At 41.6% G+C, this 22,380-nt stretch overlaps 1 protein-coding gene across 1 annotated transcript in view; it reads left to right on the top strand.

Moving 5' to 3' along the window:
* The first annotated feature begins 467 nt into the window (after positions 1–467).
* tnmd (tenomodulin) overlaps positions 468–22,380 on the top strand; it is an 88,683-nt gene continuing 66,770 nt past the window's right edge. Inside the window, exons 1-2 of the mRNA XM_021561493.2 lie at positions 468–624; positions 4,679–4,813. Of these exons, the coding sequence (XP_021417168.2) occupies positions 577–624; positions 4,679–4,813 (183 nt within the window). The 5' untranslated portion in view covers positions 468–576. The remainder of the gene's footprint in view (positions 625–4,678; positions 4,814–22,380) is intronic.

Genomic DNA, 22,380 nt, shown 5'->3' with positions numbered 1-22,380 from the left:
GATTGGTTAGACAGCCAGACTGGAGCACAAATGCCAAACTTTGCCTTCTCTTTCTCATAATTCCATGTATTTTCTCAAACACTTTCAAAAGTTGACTTGTCCTCCAAGAGGAATACAACTTAAAGTAAAATGAGTATAACTCTCCTGACTGTAGTACAGAATCTTATAGTTAAAAACCTACCTTGTGTCTTGTTGTGCTGTGTGTTGTTTTGACCTATATATTTTTGTATTACCAGCCCCCATCCCCACAGGCCTTTTGCCTTTCAATAGGCCGTCATTGTAAATAAGAATTTGTTCTTAACTAACTTGCCAAGTTAAATAAAATGAAGATTTTAAAAAAATAAGGTATTTCACTCTTTGAGTTTGGAGCACATTTCCACTGGAAACATCTGCTTTTCTTATAATGGGAATCACAATTGTTTTGGTAATTCCATCCCATCTAAAACATCCCTCCCCTTTCAGTGCACTCTGAAATTACCAATGGAATGAAGTTTGGACTTTTTTCCTTCTAGAGACTCAGTAGTTTTACCAGCTAGGACGGGTGAATCTGAAGGAATTCTCCTCTGGGCTTGCATTATGGAAAATAGCTCTCAGTCCAGCAGTCAACAGGCTCTATGGAAAGATGTGAGTCTTAATGTCTTTTTTGTTGTTGTTAATTGATATTGGTAATAAGTAGTAATGAATTCAGTATTTATTTTACTGGGTGATGAAAAGACAATGAATGCAATTACAATGACAACAAATGTCAGTATTTTGTCATGCATATTGGGAAAAAACTACCTTACAGAGAATAGAGCCATTGCAATTGGTATATTGTGAGTTTTAGGTGGGTTGAGAGACCTGAAGGTCATGGTGAGGCTAAGATAAATAAAATAAAACAAATGCCTAGAGTTATGTCTGACATCATACAGTCACCGAATGTTTTCTCTTTGGAATCACAAATAGAAGGGGACTTGATATTGGTGCCTGAGTGTTTCCAGAGGCATATTTTACTCATCTTTCCTCTCCACCTTGCCTCCTTGGGTCCTTGTGTTGTTTATTCTTCCTCAGACTCACCTGAGCTAGGGGACTTTATTCCTCAATAACATGTGTTATCACGTACAGTGAGATTTCAATATGTCTGTGGCTGTTTTTGAGTGCTTATTGCTCTCTTACAGAATAAAAAACCACATTGCCTCTATAATCCATAGATATTCTCCCGAATAATGTGATGTTGGACATAAAGTTCTGCTTCTTAAAAGTGACAGTGACTTGCTATTTATTTCATCTGTTGTGTGTCTATGCTTTTGGTACCAAATGAAAATCGTACATTCCAATAAGAGATTAAGAAGCTGTTCATCCATCACACTCTTCTCTCATGTGAAGGTTTTGTCAATTGTTACAACAGACTCGCTAAGATGTGAATAGAGGGAATCAATAGGATTGTACTGAATCCAAAGTGGACTACTCTTAGTCCAGTCTTGTGGAATAATTTAAACTAGTCTTGTGGAATAATTTAAACGTTTTGTTTGTGTGTTACCTTAATCCACCACAATTCAATGATATGTGTAAGGATGGCAAAAAATGCCCACTGCCATGACCCCCCACTGCCCCGTTGTTAAGCTTTTGCAGCTTTCTATTTTTTTAAGTAAGCGCTCCATCCCTCTCTCTTTCTGTCTCAGAACAGCAGGGGTCCTCAGGCTCCCTCATCACAGACTGAGTCCTGCTATAGAGGTACCAACCACCTGGCTGATTGTCAACCCTAAAACCTGATTAACACTGGTCGACTGGCAGTCGCCTGTCTGTAAACGCTCTACTCCTCTCTCACTTCCTCTCCACCCCCCACCCCCTCCCTCTCTCTCGCTCTCTCTTTCTCTGTGCAATTTATATTCTGTCTAAACTGTCCTCGAGTCAAGTTTCCACTGCTTATGCAAGCTGCTGGAGGAGAGAGTAGACTTAGGACACATTTTTTTCCATGCTGGGAGAAATTCTCTTTATGATAGGTATTTCTGGCCCTGTGATTATGTATCCTTCTGTTTCCTATCATCAGACCTTGAGAGGAGACCCGGTGCCTTGATGTGCCACATTGGATGTTTATGGCTACTACTATGGTTTATCACATACCCTACATGACAAAGAGTATGTGCACACCTGCTTGTCGAACATGTCATTCCAAAATCATGGGCATTAATATGGAGTTGGTCCCCCCTTTGCTGCTATAACAGTCTCCACTCTTCTGGGAAGGCTTTCCACTAGATGTTGGAACGTTGCTGTGGGGACTTGCTTCCATTCAGCCACAAGAGGTTAGTGAGGTTGGGCACTGATGTTGGGCCGATTAGGCCTAGCTCGCAGTTGGCATTTCAATTCATCCCAAAGGTGTTTGATGGGGTTGAGATCAGAGCTCTGTGCAGGCCAGTCAAGTTCTTCCACACTGATCAAACCATGCTGAAACAAGGAAGGGCTTTCCCAAACTGTTGCCACAAAGTTGGAAGCACAGAATCATCTAGATTGTCATTGTAGCATTAAGACTTCCCTTCACTGGAAATAAGGAGCCTGGACCATGAAAAACAGCCCCAGACCATTATTCCTCCTCCAACAAACTTTACAGTGCATACAGGCAGGTAGCGTTCTTCTGGCATCCGCCAAATCCAGATTTGTCCGTCGGACTGCCAGATGGTGAAGTGTGATTCACCCCTCCAGAGAACGAGTTTCCACTGAGAGTCCAATGGCTTTGAGCTTTACACCATTCCAGACGACGCTTGGCATTGCGCATGGTGATCTGATGCTTGTGTGCGGCTGCTCGGCCATGGAAAACCAATTTCATGAAGCTCCCAACGTTCTTGTGCGGATGTTGCTTCCAGAGGCAATTTGGAACTCGGTAGTGAGTGTTGCAACTGAGAACAGACCATTTTTACTCGCTATGTGCTTCATCACTCGGTGGTCCCACTGTGCGAGCTTGTGTGGCCTACCACTTCGAGGCTGAGATGTTGTTGTTCCTAGACATTTCCACTTCACAATAACAGCACTTACAGTTGACCGGGGCAGCTCTAGGAGGGCAGAAATTTTACGAATTGACTTGTTGGAAAGGTGGCATCCTATGACGGTGCCACGTTGAAAGTCACTGAGCTCTTCAGTAAGGCCATTCTACTGCCAATGTTTGTCTATGGATATTGCATGCCTGCATTCTCAATTTTAGTCACCTGTCAACAACGGGTGTGGCTGAAATAGCCGAATCCACTTATTTGAAGGGGGATCCACATACTGTATATATAGTGTACATGTGCATTATATGTGCATACTAAAATACATACATTTCACTTTTGCATTCTTCATGTTGAAAGTATGATCGGATCTGTCAGGGATGAAAGCCAGATAGAAATCCAGACGCGGAGAGAACTATCTGTCCATCTCTATAAATCCATATTCTTGCTGGTTAGACATTAGTCATCAAACATTGGCAGCATCATCATCTTATCACCTTAAAAGCAAGTTTAGTGTAAATTACGACTCAATAAGTATAGTCTATAGAAGCCCAATATACACATTTAGCAAGCACCTAGCAAGCACAATGACAGTCATTCAATTCTACCTTAATTCATAGTTGTTAATTAACCATTTGTTCTGCATTCCTAAACAAGATATTGTATTTGAATAACGTATCCTTTTTATCATTGCCTTAGATGCAAGAAAATTGATCAATTCTTTTTTAAGGAAGAACAATTTTGCTAATCGAAGTTAGCTCCGTTTTCGATGTCTTCTTTTCATGGTCCTCGGAAACCTTTGAAAGCGTGTGAATTAGAACATTTCATTCCCTCACCCCTGGAGCTTTGAGGGGGAACAAAAGCCCTGTTTTATTCATTTGTGGCCTTGAGCTCTGGGAATTGAGTTCAGTGGGGAGAGTTTTAATTGGAGGAAACATTTAATAAACGTGACCTTTTAGTATCTCTGAAGCACTGCAGATTTTCCATATGCTGATTATTTACTTCGTGCGGGCATAGTAAGGTACTTCCAGAAAGTAGTTTTTCAAAGTTGCAAGCATATGTTTATCACCAACTTCATCAATGGAAGCCTGGAAACAGAGAGTAAGGAGTTGTACAGGTGGCAAGGTTGCCAAGTTTTCAATCTCCAATTCCTCTTTCAGATGCCTTCTCCTAGTTCTTCTCAAGGGACTGCAATGTTGTACAAGGTTCAAAATGACATGCTGAACCGCATTAATACTATAATAAAGAAGTATGTGGGTTTTTTATTGATATAATTATTGATATAATATTTCTGCAATGTTGTAGAGTAGGCCTATAGAGGCTATGGAGAGTAAGCAACATTAGGAATCTTGCATCAATAAATGATTGTCAGACACTATTTAAATGATGTCATGTTATAATGTGGTTATTACAATGTTATAACACTACCATTGGAATAAAAAAAATCCTCACTGCAGGTGTATACCAAGTGTTGAGAGACTATTTTAAAGTTTTAAATTATAGTTACTTCTTCAATGACATTATAAGATATGTACATGAACCACGCTGAGGTGTGAATGGATTAGCAGTGCTTCTCAGGTGCTTCTACACCTGCATTGCTTGCTGTTTGGGGTTTTAGGCTGGGTGTCTGTACAGCACGTTGATATATCAGCTGATGTAAGAAGGGCTATATAAATCAATTTTGTACCATAACATTTTCTTTAAAATGTTCTCCTTAGGTGGAGGTCGGAAAAGAGAAGAAGACCAGGTACCGGAGTTACCAGCGAGGAGCCCTGATTCTAGGGGTGGTCTTCTTGATGTTAACCCTGGGCATCTTCAGCCTCAGACACTTCTGGAGTCCAAGTCTGGGGAGGGTAAGGCCTGGTTTATGTCTGTAACAGTAGTATTGCTTCATGATTCATGATTCAAAATATTTGTTGTTTTAGCTTGTTATCAGAGTCATAAAGTTGAATGGCCTTTTTCAAGTTCTATCAACTTTGAATTTCAAGCTATCCTCATTTACACCAAATGTACTTTGACTAAGTCAACTTCACCATTTGTCATTATAACCTACTATTCCTTGTTGAATCAATTTCAACTTTAGTTAGGATAACTTCAACTTTAAACTTAATATAACTAGCACCAAATTTACTTTGACTAATAAAATAAAGTCAGGTCAACTTTATAGTCAGTTTAACCTCTATTTATAGTTTAACTCCCATCCTGTTAGCGGGATAATTTTCGTCAACATCCGCTGAATTGCAGAGCGCCAAATTCAAATTAAATTACTAAAATTAAATTTTCATGAAATCACAAGTGCAAAATAGCAAAACACAGCTTAGCTTGTTGTTAATCCACCTGGCGTGTCAGATTTCAAAAAAGCTTTACAGCTAAAGCAAACCAAGAGTTTATGTAAGGACATCTCTCTCAGCAGACAAAACATTACAAACAGCTAGCAGCAAAGTAGATTGGTCACGAAAGTCAGAAAAGCAATAAAATGAATCGCTTACCTTTGACGATCTTCGGATGTTTGCACTCACGAGACTCCCAGTTACACAATAAATGTTCCTTTTGTTCCATAAAGATTATTTTCATATCCAAAATACCTCCATTTGGTTGGCAAGTTTTGTTCAGAAATCTACAGGCTCGAGCGGTCACGACGGGACAGACGAAAATTCCAAATAGCATCCGTAAAGTTTGTAGAAACATGTCAAACGTTTTTTATAATCAATCCTAAGGTTGTTTTTACAAAAAATAATCAATAATATTTTTACTGGACCATAGCTTTTTCAATGGGAGAGAGAGAGAAAATGTCTGCTCCAAGCTGTTGCGCATGCAAAACTCTGCTGGCACCCAGCCATCCACTGATGTGATGTGATCGTTCTCGCTCATTTTTCAGAATAAAAGGCTGAAACTATGTCTAAAGACTGTTCACACCATGTGGAAGCCATAGAGAAAGGAATCTGGTTGATATCCCTTTAAATGGAGGGAAGGCATGCAATGGAACAGGGAGCTTTCAAAATAAGAGGCACTTCCTAGTTGGATTTTCCTCAGGTTTTCGCCTGCAATATCAGTTCTGTTATACTCACAGACAATATTTTTACAGTTTTGGAAACTTTAGAGTGTTTTCTATCCTAATCTGACAATTATATGCATATTCTAGTTTCTGGGCCTGAGAAATAGGCAGTTTAATTTGGGTACGTTTTTCATCCAAACATCAAAATACTGCCCCCTACACTCAGCAGGTTAATCAATTTAGTAGAAATAACTAGCCTCCATTTTGAAATGACTTCATATTTTCAATGAATCTAACTTACTATCAGTAGACCATATATACATTGACATAACAACATTAACCCTGACCATAACAATTATATAACACAGATTTCAGTAGGGAACCTTATGCTCCCATCTGTCTCTTGCTCAATGTGTGAGCTTTTTCACCAGTTTGAAAACTGGCAGTGCACTCAGTTAAGTCAACCAACCAACACAACACTTAAAGTGTTCTCAGTAACAGTTAAAGAAAAACATTTATTGTTAACATGTGGTTGTTTATCTACCTTCGTTGAATTCAGTAAGTGAAGTTGCTCTGGATAAAGCATCTGCTAAATGACCAAAATGTAAATGTCAAAATTAATTAACGGTTGCATTATTCTAAGAGCTCAGCAACCCCAAAATAAGTTGAAGTCATCTGAACTTGACAATTTCAGTCAACATAACTCTTATGTTGCTTCATTAGATTTGACTTTTTGGTTGTGAATTTCGAAGTCGAGTAAACACGTAGTTCTTAGCTGATTCAACTTGATTTCATAAGTTAAGACAATTACAGTCAACACGACTGTTATGTTGCTTCAGTTGTTTTGACTTCATGGTGAATTTCTAAGTTGAGTAAACACATTGTTTGTTGCTAACTCAACTTGATTTAATAAGTTATGACATTTTGAGTGAGTTAATTCATCTATTTTTTTCAACTCAACCCAATTTTGCAAATTTTCTTGGCTACTTAAAATGTGTAATTTTAACTGAATCTCAATATATTTTTTTTTACAATGTACACTAGAGTCATATTAAAGGTTTAGTCTAGGGAGGGTAAGGCTTTGCTTATGTCAGTAACAGTAGTATTGCTTCATGATTAACCAGTACACTAGAGTTGTGGTAAAGGTTTAGTCTGGGCCTCAGCAAGGTAAGGCCTGGCTTATGTTAATAACTGTGGAATGTCATAATGACTCATTGTATTGCTTCACAATAAACCAGTATGGTAGGTTTCCATCGCTCTCATCAAACTAGCTCATGTCCAACCTTGATACGGGTTAAAAGTTACACATCCGTTCATCCTTCTCTACCATGAAAACAGCTACGTATATTGATGTCATGCTTCAATGCTGTATGGCCCAGCTTTTAATGGAAAGTTAGAATTGTTAGGACTCAGGATAAAAGACCCACTCAAGCTTTTCCTGACCAAATCCTATCTATGACTTCCATGGAAAATGTGTTGAAATGGAGAGAGATGGCCACACAAAGAGCCAAGACAGCCTTAGTCGGCAGTCAGTATAATATTGCACTGAATTAAAAGCTCTGTTGGCTCTATCGAAGCTCTATCGAAAAGACAGCTGTGGTTTGAAATGACTTTCTCAATGTCGTGGTTTTCGCATATGTAATTTGAAGAAGCTGTCATGTTATACGATGATATCTCTTGTTGGAAATGTTTGATTGCAGCGTCATTTATCATTTTGTCTATTAACTTCTCTCTACTAGCAGTGTAAATATGTTTACGCAATTGGTGCTCCTGATACCTCTGTCCAATCGACCTTAATTGCGGTTGACCACATTGGCAGCACTAGAACTCAAGCCTCTTCATGTTATAATTGGAGTAAACTCTTGTCTGAGCCATTCATCTTGTGAAAATCCAATTCACTCACTTTTGATGGAGAGCATTTTCACTCCGCTTCTTTCCCCCAGATTCCCCATGGGGGGAAAAAAGCTAATTTACTCAAGACCATGGAAAAATAAATACATCGATACTTTCTTCTCAAGGAACATTAGCCAGTATTTGTGTTCCAGGCGCTACCTTGAATGAGAGAAAAGAACTGTAAATGATTTTGCTTCTTGTACAGAATATTTAGACCAATGATAAAAAGACCTACTAACTTAACTAGATATTTCAATGTCGACAGTAAACCACAGTAGTCCATATGCTTGAACAAATAATACAAATGGTTTGCTGTTTATAGGGGCCTTCAATTAGCAATAATACAACTATTTTATATACTACGTATACTGTACAACAACCAGCTTCAATAACCCTCTCTTAAGAAGCTATTGGAATACTATTGAATTAAAATATCCTTTTTGTCGATTTGTAGCACAGGTAAGTTGTGAATTGCTGTATGCATCAAAATGGGAACTTTTAATTTCACATGAGGGATAGTGCTGGAAGGTAACAGAGCACAGGCTAATCAAGGTACAGCGAAATGCTCTGTATGGACAGGCATTGTCCACCTTCTCCTCCTCCTTGCTCACCAGGTATAAATCACCTTTGGGTCTGTCTTCTTTGTCCTTGTTAAATATTTCATGCCGGAGGTGGAGGAGTCATTATTTCCACTTTAATAAGCTGTGATCACTCTCACGTGGCACATAATGCTCGCATCCCAAATGCCACTATGGCCCCTGGTCAAAAGTAGTGCACTATAAACGGAATAGGGTGCCATTTGGGACGCACCCAATGTGTTGAGGGCAGAGGCTTCCCAGGGATTGGACATCAAACCCGTGGCCCCTCACTTCCCCTTTAATGGGGTCTTGAGGGGAGGCCCCGTTCTCTGGCCTTCATCAATGAGAAAGATGGAGCCGCTTCAAAGCCCAATCACCTGTCTGTCTGCCTGATGGGAAGCCCCCTTAGACACACTGCAGTAAAACACACCAATTGTATCCTCGCCAAGCCCATCTTGGGACTCATCTGAAGGAGAGTTTGAACAGAGAATGGGAATGTGTGTGTGTGTGTGTGTGTGTGTGTGTGTGTGTGTGTGTGTGTGTGTGTGTGTGTGTGTGTGTGTGTGTGTGTGTGTGTGTGTGTGTGTGTGTGTGTGTGTGTGTGTGTGTGTGCATAAAAAAGCTATGTTTCCACAGACAATGACAATGAAACCTGTATACAGTATATGCAAACATTACAGCTTTAGGCAGTCACAACTTCACAGCTCCCAATAAATATTTCAACCACAATAATATATATTTAATGCACAACCTCCTCTGCCCGTGTGGATGAGTCTCTTTAAAAAAATATCTTAATGTGGAATGGCTTGCTGCTCTTACCTTTCTGTTTCCCTGTAAGCTCTCATCAATTATTACATTGGTCTGGAAAGCTTTAACCCCTGACAAACTAATTAGAAGTCAATACATCAATTGAGCTTGCCTCTGCCACTCTCCACTCTGGCAGGAGCCTCCAACACGCTGGTCTCCTGTCCCCTGCCATGGAAAGGTAATTTGTTTTGCACATTGTATTTCAATATGACACGGTACCCACTTGGGAACTTATTTTAATTACTTGCAAACATATGTTGCTAGAGAGGCCTGCTGGGGAAGATAGTTTGCCATCATTCTCCCTGCCTGTGTGTGTTTTAGTGTGCAGGCTGGGCTGCTGCCTACGTCCTCTCTTAGCTTCCGGTACATTTATGTCTTAATGTTTACAGTGTAGTCATTATTGTTAGTGGGCTCCAAAGCTCACAGGGGATTTTGCCTCCTTGTGTATTAATCTACTGTTATTACCAACATACAATGGTTCGTCCATGGATGTATTATATGGTGTGCTTAGCAACTGTAGAAATGTATGCGTGATTATGACTTCATACCTGCACTCATCAAGGGATTACCTGTGGTGAAAATAGACCTGCGGTTTGATACATTACAATGGATTTAAATCAGTGCCGGTACTATGCTGGGTGTCCTTTGTAAGAATTCTATGAACATAATTCGTCACCCAGTTCGTAGGGGGTATTCTCTTTCACTTCATGTTGTTCAGGTGATTGCTATACTCTCCACAGCCTCTTCGAGACGTGAAACAATTTGGGTGCAGAATAACTTCTTGGGGCTGCAGGTGGCCTAGCGGTTAAGAGAGTTGGGCCAGTAAAGGTTGCTGGTTCAAAAACTGAGAGGACTAGGAGAAAAATCTGTCTATGTTCCCTAATTGCTCCTGTAAGTTGCTTTGCATAAAAGTGTCTGCAATATGACGTTAATGGCAACTAGCCACAGAATAATTGTGAATCGAGAGTTGTTTGTGAACCAGTGACTCCAGGGGGAGCCCAAATAGCTCCCAGGTGCTGCTGGGACAGTGTGGTGAAATTGCATGAGAAACACAGGTGTCAGGCTGAAGGGAAGCACTCCATTATTCAAGCTGGAATTGCATTGCTCACCTTGATGTCTCGCCCCAGTCCCCGGGCAGTCCCTCACACGTTGCCCCAGACTGCAACTTAAAGACTTCAGTGTCAGGCTGGGGTGGCCTAATGAACAGTCTTGCACCTGCTCCTTTCAAATGGTCACAGGTGCTGGGCTTTCTACTGCCCTCCTCAGTTTGTGTCCTGAGTTTGTTTTGACAATTCCAGCGGTGCCCTAGAAATGTCACCAAGGAGACTGGTTCGCATGTTTTGTACTTAACGTCATCCTACCAACCTGTCATATGGTCACATTGTTTTTTCAAGGGAGGAGGATGAGCGCACTAACTCCAACAGACTTCAAGTTCTCTTGGACCCAGAAGTGAAGGAGGGGGAGGGACAAAACAAATGTCATGCTTAAACTCTACCCAGCTAAAAGCCTGAGGTAGTGACGGTTTTCTTAAACCCTGCCCAGCTGAAAGCCTGAGGTAGTAACTAGGTTATTGAACCCTTAAACCCTGCCCAGCCAAAAGCCTGAGGTAAAACTGTGTCCGTAAACCCTTAAACCCTGCCCAGCCGAAAGCCCAAGGTAGTCACTGTGTTCTTAATAAACCAATTAGGCACATTTGGGCAGACTTGATACAGCATTTTGAACAGAAATGCAATGGTTCATTGGATCAGTCTAAAACTTTGCACATACACTGCTGTCATCTAGTTGCCAAAATCTAAATTTCACCTAAACTGGAATACTACATTGTGGCCTTTCTCTTGTATTTCAAAGACGATAAAACAAAAAAACAAAAAAATATGTTTTTTTCTTTATATTATCTTTTACCAGATTTAATGTGTTATATTCTCCTACATTAATTTCACATTTCAACAAACTACAAAGTGTTTCCTTTCAAGTGGTATCAATAATATGCATATCCTTGCTTCAGGTCCTGAGCTACAGGCAGTTAGATTTGGGTATGTCATTTTGGGCTAAAGTCTGATCCTTAAGAGTTACCCTGCCCAGCCAAAAGCCTGAGGTAGTCACTGTGCTCTTAAACCCTGACCAGCCTAAGCCTGAGGTAGTCACTGTGTTCTTAAACCCCGAGGTAGTGACAGTGTTGTGGTATGTGAAGGAAGGGGTGGCTGTGGCATGCTGCCCACCTCTGGGAACTGGGTGCACTTCAACTGTAGCTTCTGCTAGGAGCATTGAGAACACTGCTACAAAGCGTGTTGGGAACACTCGTCGGGGCCATGTGGCGTTTCAATGCGAGTCTGTGCATCTCCCTCTCCAAAAGCGAGAGTGACAGAAGAGAAGTCGGAATTAGCATTTGAATGGCCGGCAGTTTACTTCCCAATCTGTAGGCACCTGATGTGTGACGTGTTGCATGCACAGTCTGTAAACTCATTCACTGGGGCAAGGTTGGCAGGCCATCTCTTCCCCCCCTCCCCATCTCCCCTACTCTCCCAATCTCCCCTACTCTCCTCCATCTCTCATACAATCTTCCATCTCCCCTACTCTCCCCATCTTCTCTACTCACCCCATCTTCCATACTATCTTGCATCTCCCCTACTCTCCCTATCTCCCCATCTCCCCTACTCTCCCCATCTCCTTATCTTCCATACAATCTTCCATCTCCCCTACTCTCCCCATTTTCCATCTCCCCTACTCTACCCATTTCCCCTCCTCCATCTCCACAACTCTCTCCATACCCCCTCCTCCATATTCTCAACCCTCCCCATCTCCCCATCTCCCGTCCTCCATCTCATCTACCTCTCCCATGTCCTCTACTCTCTCCATATTCTTTACTCTCCCCATATCCCCTCCTCTATCTCCTCTACTCTCCCCATCTCCCCTACTCTTCCCATGCTCCCAATCTCCCTACTCTCCCCATGCCCCCCCCCATCTCCCCTACTCTCCGCATGCTCCCTCTCCCCATCTCCCCTACTCTCCCCATGCTCCCCCTCCTCCATCTCCCCTACTCTCATCATGTTCCCCCTCCCCATCTCCCCTAATCTCATCATGTTCCCCCTCCCCATCTCTCCTACTCTCCCCATGCTCCCCCTCCTCCATCTCTCACTCGAGCGAGAGCCAAGCAGTCTTACTCTCCCCTCTGTTGTACAATTTGGATTCTGATTGAGCTTTCACATCCTGTTTGGCTCTCCCAACGAGTCTGATCTTCTGCTTCTGTCCCAGTGCATTCTCTAGGGTCGTCATTAGTTACCACAGCCACAAAGTCATAAACCCTGCCTATTTATAAAATGTATCTTCTTAAAATGTGATTTTAAAACTAACCCTAACCTTAAACACACTGCTAACCTTGTGGGTAATTAAGCAAAAAAAATTAGGCACGTTTTTGTTTTCAAACATTTTTCAGACATAGCACGTTTTGACTTTGTGGCTGTGGAAACTAGTGGAAACAGTTCTCTAGCCAAACTAATGAAGTGTGGAAGAGGAGCACACACTCCATACTCTCAAAGTATTATTATAGGCAGTATCTGCACCTATAGTCACAAATCCCCAGAGTCTTCACATTGACAAATCCAGTTGGAAATGGATTGAAAATGGAATGAAATGTTATTCATTACAACGCTTTGCATTGTATGCATGTACTAAGTAAAAGTGAATGAACAATTCTCCTTGAATGTTGCATTGAATATGAACTGAGAATCGAAGCCGACAAAGACTACCGGGACATCAGTCTGAGAGTACCCTGCTTCACCTCATGTGTTGTGTTTCTATCATGCTCTGTCAACATCGCTTGCGCTATGCAACGCAGCATCTCAACTGGACTAAGCCGGATGGATGCGGGACGCTCTGTGGTTGTTTCATGTGGCATAACTTATCAAAGATAGAGTGCAAATGTCCCCTTTGCCCGCCAGATGTTGGTTGCTTTGTCATTCAACGTTAATAAAGATAATAAAATATTAAGCACAGGAAGATTGACATCTCCCTTTGGGAAACAGGCCTGTTTTTATTCAGAGCGGGTGAAGCATCATCTGCCCCTGTGCTTCAGCTCTCACCGTCTAGTTCAGGGAGCCCCTCTAGGTTGATTTATATATTTGCTCCAATCTCAAACTTAAAAGTACATGTCAGCCATAAAATGTTAGAGATTGGTATAATTTGCTCCGAGAGCTCAAAGTATTACATTTTTACGGCACCTTGCGAAACAAAGCAGACGTCTTGGAAGACAAGCGTCAGATCTGGAAATAAATCAAACATCAGACAGCATACACCGAAGCAATCTCGGCTACAAACATCTTTAAATTGATTATTGCATAATTTATCTCCGGCGGTACACTGTGCGGATGGCAAGCTGTCATTTGCACCACGTGAAAGCCAGACAAAGCATTGTAGTCTCACTCCTTCGAAGATCCTTGACTAGAAGTGCAGCGCGAAAGTATCATGTCGAGTCCACGGTGGACTGTGTACTTGTTCTTCCTCTGATCTTGGACTTGGTGCAGTGTACTGTAGCTCCAAGGACAGGAAGTCTGTTGATGCATGAAAAACAAATGCCTCACATGGTCTTATGAATGGGTACAATATCCTGCCAGGTCGGCGAATAACAAAACTTTGTCACAGCTGGTGACGTTAAACCAAGTTATTCTATTCCAGCTTCCTTTACGGTTGCTAAGTTGCCTCTATGGAGATTCATAGAGTGACGTATATCTTTAGATTTGTGTGTATTGTTGCAAATCGTTTTTAGATGCTACTGCACTGTTAGATACTACTGCACTACTGCTAGGAACACAAGCATTTCGCTACACCCACAATAACATCTGCTCAATATGTGTATGTGACCAATACAATGTCATTTTATTTTATTTTATTCATATCTGGTGAGGCTTGACGACATCTCAAAAGGTTTGTACATTTAGTGATGTAGTGATGCTTCAAGTTAAGTTGTTAATCTATTAAATAGTTTTGCATGTGGCAGAATGTTCCCAAGCCATACCGCTCACTAGTATGAAACATAAAAAGAAGTCAAGTAGAGATGTAAAGGTCTATTTTAATGCACACAGTTAGTAGGTTTTATCAAGTATAATTATGCTTGTTTACACTAATCACGATGCTTTGCAATTCTCCGGTCCGTTTGAATAATAACAGTGACTCATCATCCTGTCTGCTAATATCATAGTGTAAATCTTTGGCAGACAGTGTCAACAATTGTTCATTTTCCAGTAGAGGCAGAAATTCATAGTTTAGCACTGGACTCTCTGAACTACTTACTGATGACTGTCGGCGAAACAAAACCCTATTTGCCTCTTGAAAAAGTCAATCAGTAGTCTACTGCTGTTATTTCCAAGAATGACTTTACATCTATTGGCTCTAAATAATGGACTAGCTAGTCATAAAATGATAGTCATAGAGGTGAAATGGGAGAATTCATTCAGAGTGGAATATAATGACCTCAACATGTTTTGATGTTTCGCACTCGTCTTTGAATCTCGGCAGAAAAGCCTAGGGACATAGAAGGATTCATCAAAAGTGACTCTAAATTATGAGCGTTTTAGACTTGGGACATGGGCCTTTGAAAGCACATGTACACCAGAATGATGTTTTTGCATACCGTTTATACCCTTAAAGCTTAAGAGCTTGAGAAGTTGTTCATACAGCTCCCATCTGAGGAACCTCCTCAACCAGTCCGATGATAGGTCATTTTCAATCTTCAATGCTGACGTGTAGAGCCCCTCAGCGCATTATTATAAAACAAGTTACAGAAGACAATGGAATAGTTGATTGATTATTCTAATCTAAGTGATTGATTAGTCTACTCTAGGTGATTGATTAGTCTACTCTAGGTAACTGATTAGTCTACTCTAGGTGATTGATTAGTCTACTCTAGGTGACTTATTAGTCTACTCTAGGTGATTGATTAGTCTACTCTAGGTGATTGATTAGTCTACTCTAGGTGATTGATTAGTCTACTCTAGGTGACTGATTAGTCTACTCTAGGTTACTGATTAGTCTACTCTAGGTGATTGTTTAGTCTACTCTAGGTGACTGATTAGTCTACTCTAGGTGATTGATTAGTCTACTCTAGGTGATTGTTTAGTCTACTCTAGGTGACTGATTAGTCTACTCTAGATGACTGATTAGTCTACTCTGGGTGACTGATTAGTCTACTCTGGGTGACTGATTAGTCTACTCTAGGTGATTGTTTAGTCTACTCTAGGTGATTGTTTAGTCTACTCTAGGTGATTGTTTAGTCTACTCTAGGTGATTGTTTAGTCTACTCTAGGTGATTGTTGGGATCAGGTGGATAGAGTCATTCAAACCAATTCTCATGCCCATCCATGTTTGCCCAATTATCTCAGTAAGTTCCAACTTCTGTCTTTCTGAAACAACATTACATTAATCTATTTTGTTATTTTAATATACTTACACATTCATATTTTTCTATACAACCAGTATGTAAGCGGATTTATTTAAATACAATCTTTGTGAAAATATATATATTTTTTAATTCCATAGTTTCTCTCAATGCAAAATAAGTCAAGTATGCTTGAAGGATCCTGGGGTTGGCGGATCAATAGTGCCATCCATTCACAGTCGACATGGACTAGTGTTCGTCTTAGCACCTGTGAGTGTTGGGCCACCAGAGGGCCCTTGGATGAGAGGCTCTCCCATCTGAAGCCCTAAACTAGTGCTGACAGCTCGCGCCCACGCACCCAGGGGCCATGGCAATAGATCAGGGAGTTATCCTCATCACCAGCACCAACCACCAGCAGGGACTCAGTAGGAGGGCTACAGTGTGTCTGCTGCTGCACACAATGACTTCCCTTTATTGTGTCTTCAGGGAAGCAGTTCGATGTAAACAACGTTTGAACAATTATGAGGCTGTAAATATCACAGCCATTTCAAAGGTGCTGTCCCCTACAGTCTACCTTGTTCAAGGGGTAGCATGTTATATTAGTAATAAGATCGTAGTAATGGTAGTGAAATACTCAACCCTGTGGGAACTGCTGTGCGGAGAATGTCAATGGCATTGTGGAACATTAAAGGAGAGAAAAATATATTTGATGAAACAATGGTGGTCGAGCTGGTGTCTATGTTCAGTCAGAAGACTGTTTTGATAATTGTCGTTTTTTTACAGAAGTTTGAGATTGCCAAGTTGTGGTCACGTGTAATGTGTTGTCCTCTTCTGCAAACCATGCTGTTGACAAGCCTTGAATCCCTGCTTAAAACATTACAAACCTACCTGGCTAATGGCTGCTAAAGTATCTGGTTGTCCTTCTAAAACTCTGAAGTTCGGCCTTTCACGACTTTACCTCGTGCTACCATACGGTAGCGCTTGTTTAATAGTTCCTTTTTCCGTTCCGGTCCTCATTAGCAGCTAATGCTGTTCTTCTGGCCAAATGAACCCATGCATCTAAATGATCTAAAATACAGGCTTACAGCTACTCACAAGCTGTTCCTAAATGCCACTGAGCTGCGGGAGCGCCGAGCACACACTTGTCGATGTATTAAGACGTGGTGTGACTGGAAACCAAACCGGAGTGACAGAGATGCATATCCACCATAGAGGTGACCTCCTTGATGGCTTTCCTAGGCTTCTCATTCAGTGGCACGCGTGGACGTTTACCTTAGTATTTGGTCTGGCCAAGTCTGTTTCTCATTCATGGAGATGCGTCGAAGAGTGCCGGAATCTTGGGGGAAGGCCTTTGATGAATATTTCATGTTACATCAACTGCCCTTTTATTAGACAAGATTGGCCATATTCAAACAGTGGAAATGTATTCAGGCAAAAAATCTGCAACAGGATTCATTTGACATGTTCCTCGCGAGGAAAATGGTACTCGCCGGCCATCACGGAAAAGGAAAGCGAGAGAGAGAAAGGAGAGAAAGAAAGATGCATTGAGGAAAAATAAGAAATAGATGAGAGCAAAAGAGGCACAGGTAGAGAGGAGAGAATGAAACAGAGAGAGAAGAGTAAGAAAGAGGCAGAGAGAGGGAGGAGAGAGAGAGGAGTAAGAGGCAGAGAGAGGGTAGAGAGAGAGGAATAAGAGGCAGAGAGAGGGAAGAGAGAGAGAGGAATAAGAGGTAGAGAGATGGAGGAGAGGGAGAGGAGTAAGAAAGAGACAGAAAGAGGGAGGCGCGAGAGAGGAGTAAGAAAGAGACAGAAAGAGGGAGGAGAGAGAAGGTGAGACCAAGTGAAAGGGGCCAAATCTTTAGTGCCCTTCATTTTTTTTTTACATTTTATTTTAAAACCTTTCATTGGTTGTTACCCATTCCAGCACAGAGATAACAATCACAGAAGCAGACTATAGTGAAACTTGGAGGCGCTCCGTCATTTATAATGTCCTGAAAAAGTGATTTTGTCCTGTCTTTGAAAGGGTTGGTGAAAAAGACCTCAGAGAGATGGGAAGTTATAGATTGCAGGTGGAGAGAAAGGTCACAGTTGCCTGAGCAAAGGTTATGTGGTAATATGCTCATTCCAACTTACAAAGTATAAGTCCCCAACCCCATCACCTTTAACAAAGTATAAGTCCCCAACCCATCCCCTTTAACAAAGTATAAGTCCCAACCCCATCCCCTTTAACAAAGTATACGTTGCCTGCCCCATCCCCTTTAACAAAGTATAAGTCCCCAACCCCATCCCCTTTAACAAAGTATACGTTGCCAGCCCCATCCCCTTTAACAAAGTATAAGTCCCCAACCCCCTCCCCTTTAACAAAGTATACGTTGCCAGCCCCATCCCCTTTAACAAAGTATAAGTCCCCAACCCCATCCCCTTTAACAAAGTATACGTTGCCAGCCCCATCCCCTTTAACAAAGTATAAGTCCCCAACCCCATCCCCTTTAACAAAGTATACGTTGCCAGCCCCATCCCCTTTAACAAAGTATAAGTCCCCAACCCCCTCCCCTTTAACAAAGTATACGTTGCCAGCCCCATCCCCTTTAACAAAGTATAAGTCCCCAACCCCATCCCCTTTAACAAAGTATACGTTGCCAGCCCCATCCCCTTTAACAAAGTATAAGTCCCCAACCCCATCCCCTTTAACAAAGTATACGTTGCCAGCCCCATCCCCTTTAACAAAGTATAAGTCCCCAACCCCATCCCCTTTAACAAAGTATAAGTCCCCAACCCCCTTCCCTTTAACAAAGTATACGTTGCCAGCCCCATCCCCTTTAACAAAGTATAAGTCCCCAACCCCATCCTCTTTAACAAAGTATAAGTTGCCAGCCCCATCCCCTTTAACAAAGTATAAGTCCCCAACCCCATCCCCTTTAACAAAGTATAAGTCCCCAACCCCCTTCCCTTTAACAAAGTATACGTTGCCAGCCCCATCCCCTTTAACAAACTATAAGTCCCCAACCCCCTTCCCTTTTTTATTTTACCTTTATTTAACTAGGCAAGTTAAGAACAAATTCTTATTTTACAATGACTTCCTACCAACAAGACCAAAGAGATGTGCATAGACTTCAGGAAGTGTACAACACCTACCTCTGCAACATCTATCAGAGGTCCGAATATAGAGATTGTAGAGGAATACAAATACCTGGGTGTCCTCTTGGACAATATGCTTCAGTGGAGTAAATGTACAGACCTGATCTACAAAAAGAGCCAACAGAGACTGTACTTTCTCAAAAAGCTGGGATCTTTTAATGTACACTATACTGACTCTGTTTTACAAATCTTTCATTGAGAGTATTTAAACTTTTTGTATTGTTTGTTGGTTTGGTAATGCCACTGTCAGCCAGAGAAAAATGCTGAGAAGGATTATCACCACAGCAAGCAAGGTACTTGGAGTCACAACAGACAGGCCTCGATGAGATCTTTAAGATCAGGGCCCTCCGTAAGGCTCACAAAATCATTTTAGACCCAAGCCACCCCCTGTACCCAGACTCTGAACTACTCCCCTCTGGGCGCAGGTATAGGACACCCCTCAGCAGAAAAAACAGAACTAGACAATAATTTGTGCCATGTGTGATATCCCTCCTAAATAGCTTGGTCTAATGTTCCTATCGACGCAGTAAGGCCAGCAGGCTAGTCTTTAAAAAAAAAGGTTTTATTGGTATGTAACTGTTATGAAAGTTGTATTGTCAATTTTGTTTTGTATTTAAACGTCACTTTAAATGTGTACATGACACTGCAACAAAATTTCCCCATGGGGAGAATTGAGTCAGTAAGTAAGTAAGTACCCCGGCCAAACCCTCCCCTAACCCGGACAATTGTGCGCTGCCCTATGCGACTCCCAATCAAGGCCGGTTGGGATACAGCCTGGGATCGAACCAGGGCCTGTAGTGACACTTCTAGCACTGAGATGCAGTGCCTTAGACAACTGCGCCACTCAGATTAATATCAGATGTTCCACTTCTAATATTAGTCTGAATAAAGGATTTTTATAGAAATCCACATTATTTTCAGACATCTCCCGCAGTGCCGAGTTAGACAGAGAGAGAGAGATACAACTGCACCCCAAGATAAAAGGAAAGACAATCATCTCTTGACTGCAATGCAGTGTAAAAAAAACACTGTACTTTCTTTTATCATTAAAACAGACAATGCTTTAGACGACAATGTGTCCCAGTCGCTGAGTTCGTCTCACAATAGTGGGCTGACCAGGAAGAGATGGAATTGCTCCCAAAGGCGCCCCCCCCCCCCCACACACACACACACACACACACACACACCTGAACATATCTCTATTATGGGCACAATAGCTCATATCAAGGTGATTTATTGCCAGAGAGGGCTCAAGTTGTTTAAAATGGCTGGTGCGATTAGTCATATATGCGTTAGAGCTGAAAAAAGGGGGACCGTGGTGCTCCTGCAAATTAAAAGCAGCTGCAGATGGTAGTCGACCACAGCAAGGTGGTCAAACGTGGCAAGCGGCGGAGAGTCGCTGGGGATCAAGGATAGATGTGGGTCATTACAATCCTTTCAGGAAAGAAGCGGGTAAGAATAGTGTTGCGTTCAACATCCAGATACCCTGCAGAGAAGCAGACAAAGAACACCCATTTAATTCCAGCAATATAAATAAAGTGGAACAACATCATCATTTCAGAATTATGTCGAAATTGGCAAAATACCTCTATAATAGCCCTACAATTATGCTCTGAAATGGCCACATATTTGATTTGGAGTCAGGTATTATATTTACCATATCCAGTTACAAAATATAAAACTGCTCCACTTTAAGTGTTTTTTCTTGTGTAAATTCCCCACAGCTCTGTAGCCCTGAGCTCTAATTCCAGCCTAAATGCCACATCGAGCAAATTGAAACAGTAGTATTTGTATGACTTCCAAATACACTAAATTAACCAGAGTTCCTAGAGTTCTTCTTAGGTATCAAGGATTTAGTACACTTGAGGATACATATTAAATCCCATTGGCTTTCAGATGAGTGTTGGGAATTCCTCAGAGTTTCTCCAAACCATGTTTGTTTGAAGAGTTTACTCTTAGGATTTCAGTGGAAGCGAAAACTAAATGGCTAGGCCATTGATAGTGCAATTAGAATAACTTGGAAAGGTGTAGTGGAAAAATGAGATGTGATACTCGAGACTATCGATTTGCTGGCACCGAGACCACGCATGAGGACTCAATAAATTGTTTGGATGGATAGCTATATATTTGCATCTCAGAGAGTCACTCCTTCACTGTGAAAATCTCCGGAGCGAGACATTCCAGCGGAAGTCCTGGGTGCACAGACACCGTTGGCGGTGTGAAGACTGATGAAATTCATTTTACTGTGAATGAATTTTAAAGTGAATGGGTTGACTGGTTATCAGGCATATCCCTGTTGTCCGGTCGTAACATTCACTTTGAGTCTGTGTGTGTTGTTCCAGCCTTTTGTTCATTTGGGTTGGGGGTGCGTTCTCACTGGAATTTGGTTAAAATGGCAATGAATATGCTCATACTTTGAGTTCTTGCTTCCAAGCTCCTGTGTGTATCAGACTCACTTTTCTTTCTCTTGGAGATTATTCTGTACTGAAGACAAGTGTATCCACGTTAAGTTTTATATAGTTGATAGTCATTTACTCTGTGTTATTCTGTAATGTGTCATGTATTTCATGTATACTGGAATTATTTAAGTGTCAATTATTTAGTGACTAGCGATTAGTTGAATTGAGTAAATGCACTCCTTGTTTCACAGAGTCATTCTTTGATTGACTATACGTTTGGTAATGTTTACAGAAGACTACAGCCAGGCAATATGTTCCTCCACCATGTACAGTAGACTACAGCCAGACAATATGTTCCTCCACCATGTACAGTAGACTACAGCCAGACAATATGTTCCTCCACCATGTACAGTGGATTACAGGCAATATGTTCCTCCACCATGTACAGTGGATTACAGCCAGACAATATGTTCCTCCACCATGTACAGTGGATTACAGCTAGGCAATATGTTCCTCCACCATGTACAGTGGATTACAGCCAGACAATATGTTCCTCCACCATGTACAGTGGATTACAGCCAGGCAATATGTTCCTCCACCATGTACAGTGGATTACAGCCAGGCAATATGTTCCTCCTCCATGTACATTGGATTACAGCTAGGCAATATGTTCCTCCACCATGTACAGTGGATTACAGCTAGGCAATATGTTCCTCCACCATGTACAGTGGATTACAGCCAGACAATATGTTCCTCCACCATGTACAGTGGATTACAGCCAGGCAATATGTTCCTCCACCATGTACAGTGGATTACAGCCAGGCAATATGTTCCTCCTCCATGTACATTGGATTACAGCCAGGCAATATGTTCCTCCACCATGTACATTGGATTACAGCTAGGCAATATGTTCCTCCGCCATGTACAGTGGATTACAGGCAATATGTTCCTCCACCATGTACAGTAGACTACAGCCAAACAATATGTTCCTCCGCCATGTACAGTAGACTACAGCCAGACAATATGTTCCTCCACCATGTACAGTAGACTACAGCCAGGCAATATGTTCCTCCACCATGTACAGTGGATTACAGCCAGACAATATGTTCCTCCACCATGTACAGTGGATTACAGCCAGACAATATGTTCCTCCACCATGTACAGTGGATTACAGGCAATATGTTCCTCCACCATGTACAGTAGACTACAGCCAGGCAACATGTTCCTCCATCATGTACAG

Source organism: Oncorhynchus mykiss, chromosome 14, assembly GCF_013265735.2.
Source record: "Oncorhynchus mykiss isolate Arlee chromosome 14, USDA_OmykA_1.1, whole genome shotgun sequence".
NCBI lineage: Eukaryota > Metazoa > Chordata > Actinopteri > Salmoniformes > Salmonidae > Oncorhynchus > Oncorhynchus mykiss.
Note: the sequence above shows the minus strand (reverse complement) of the source record. Positions and strands in the feature narration are given on the sequence as shown.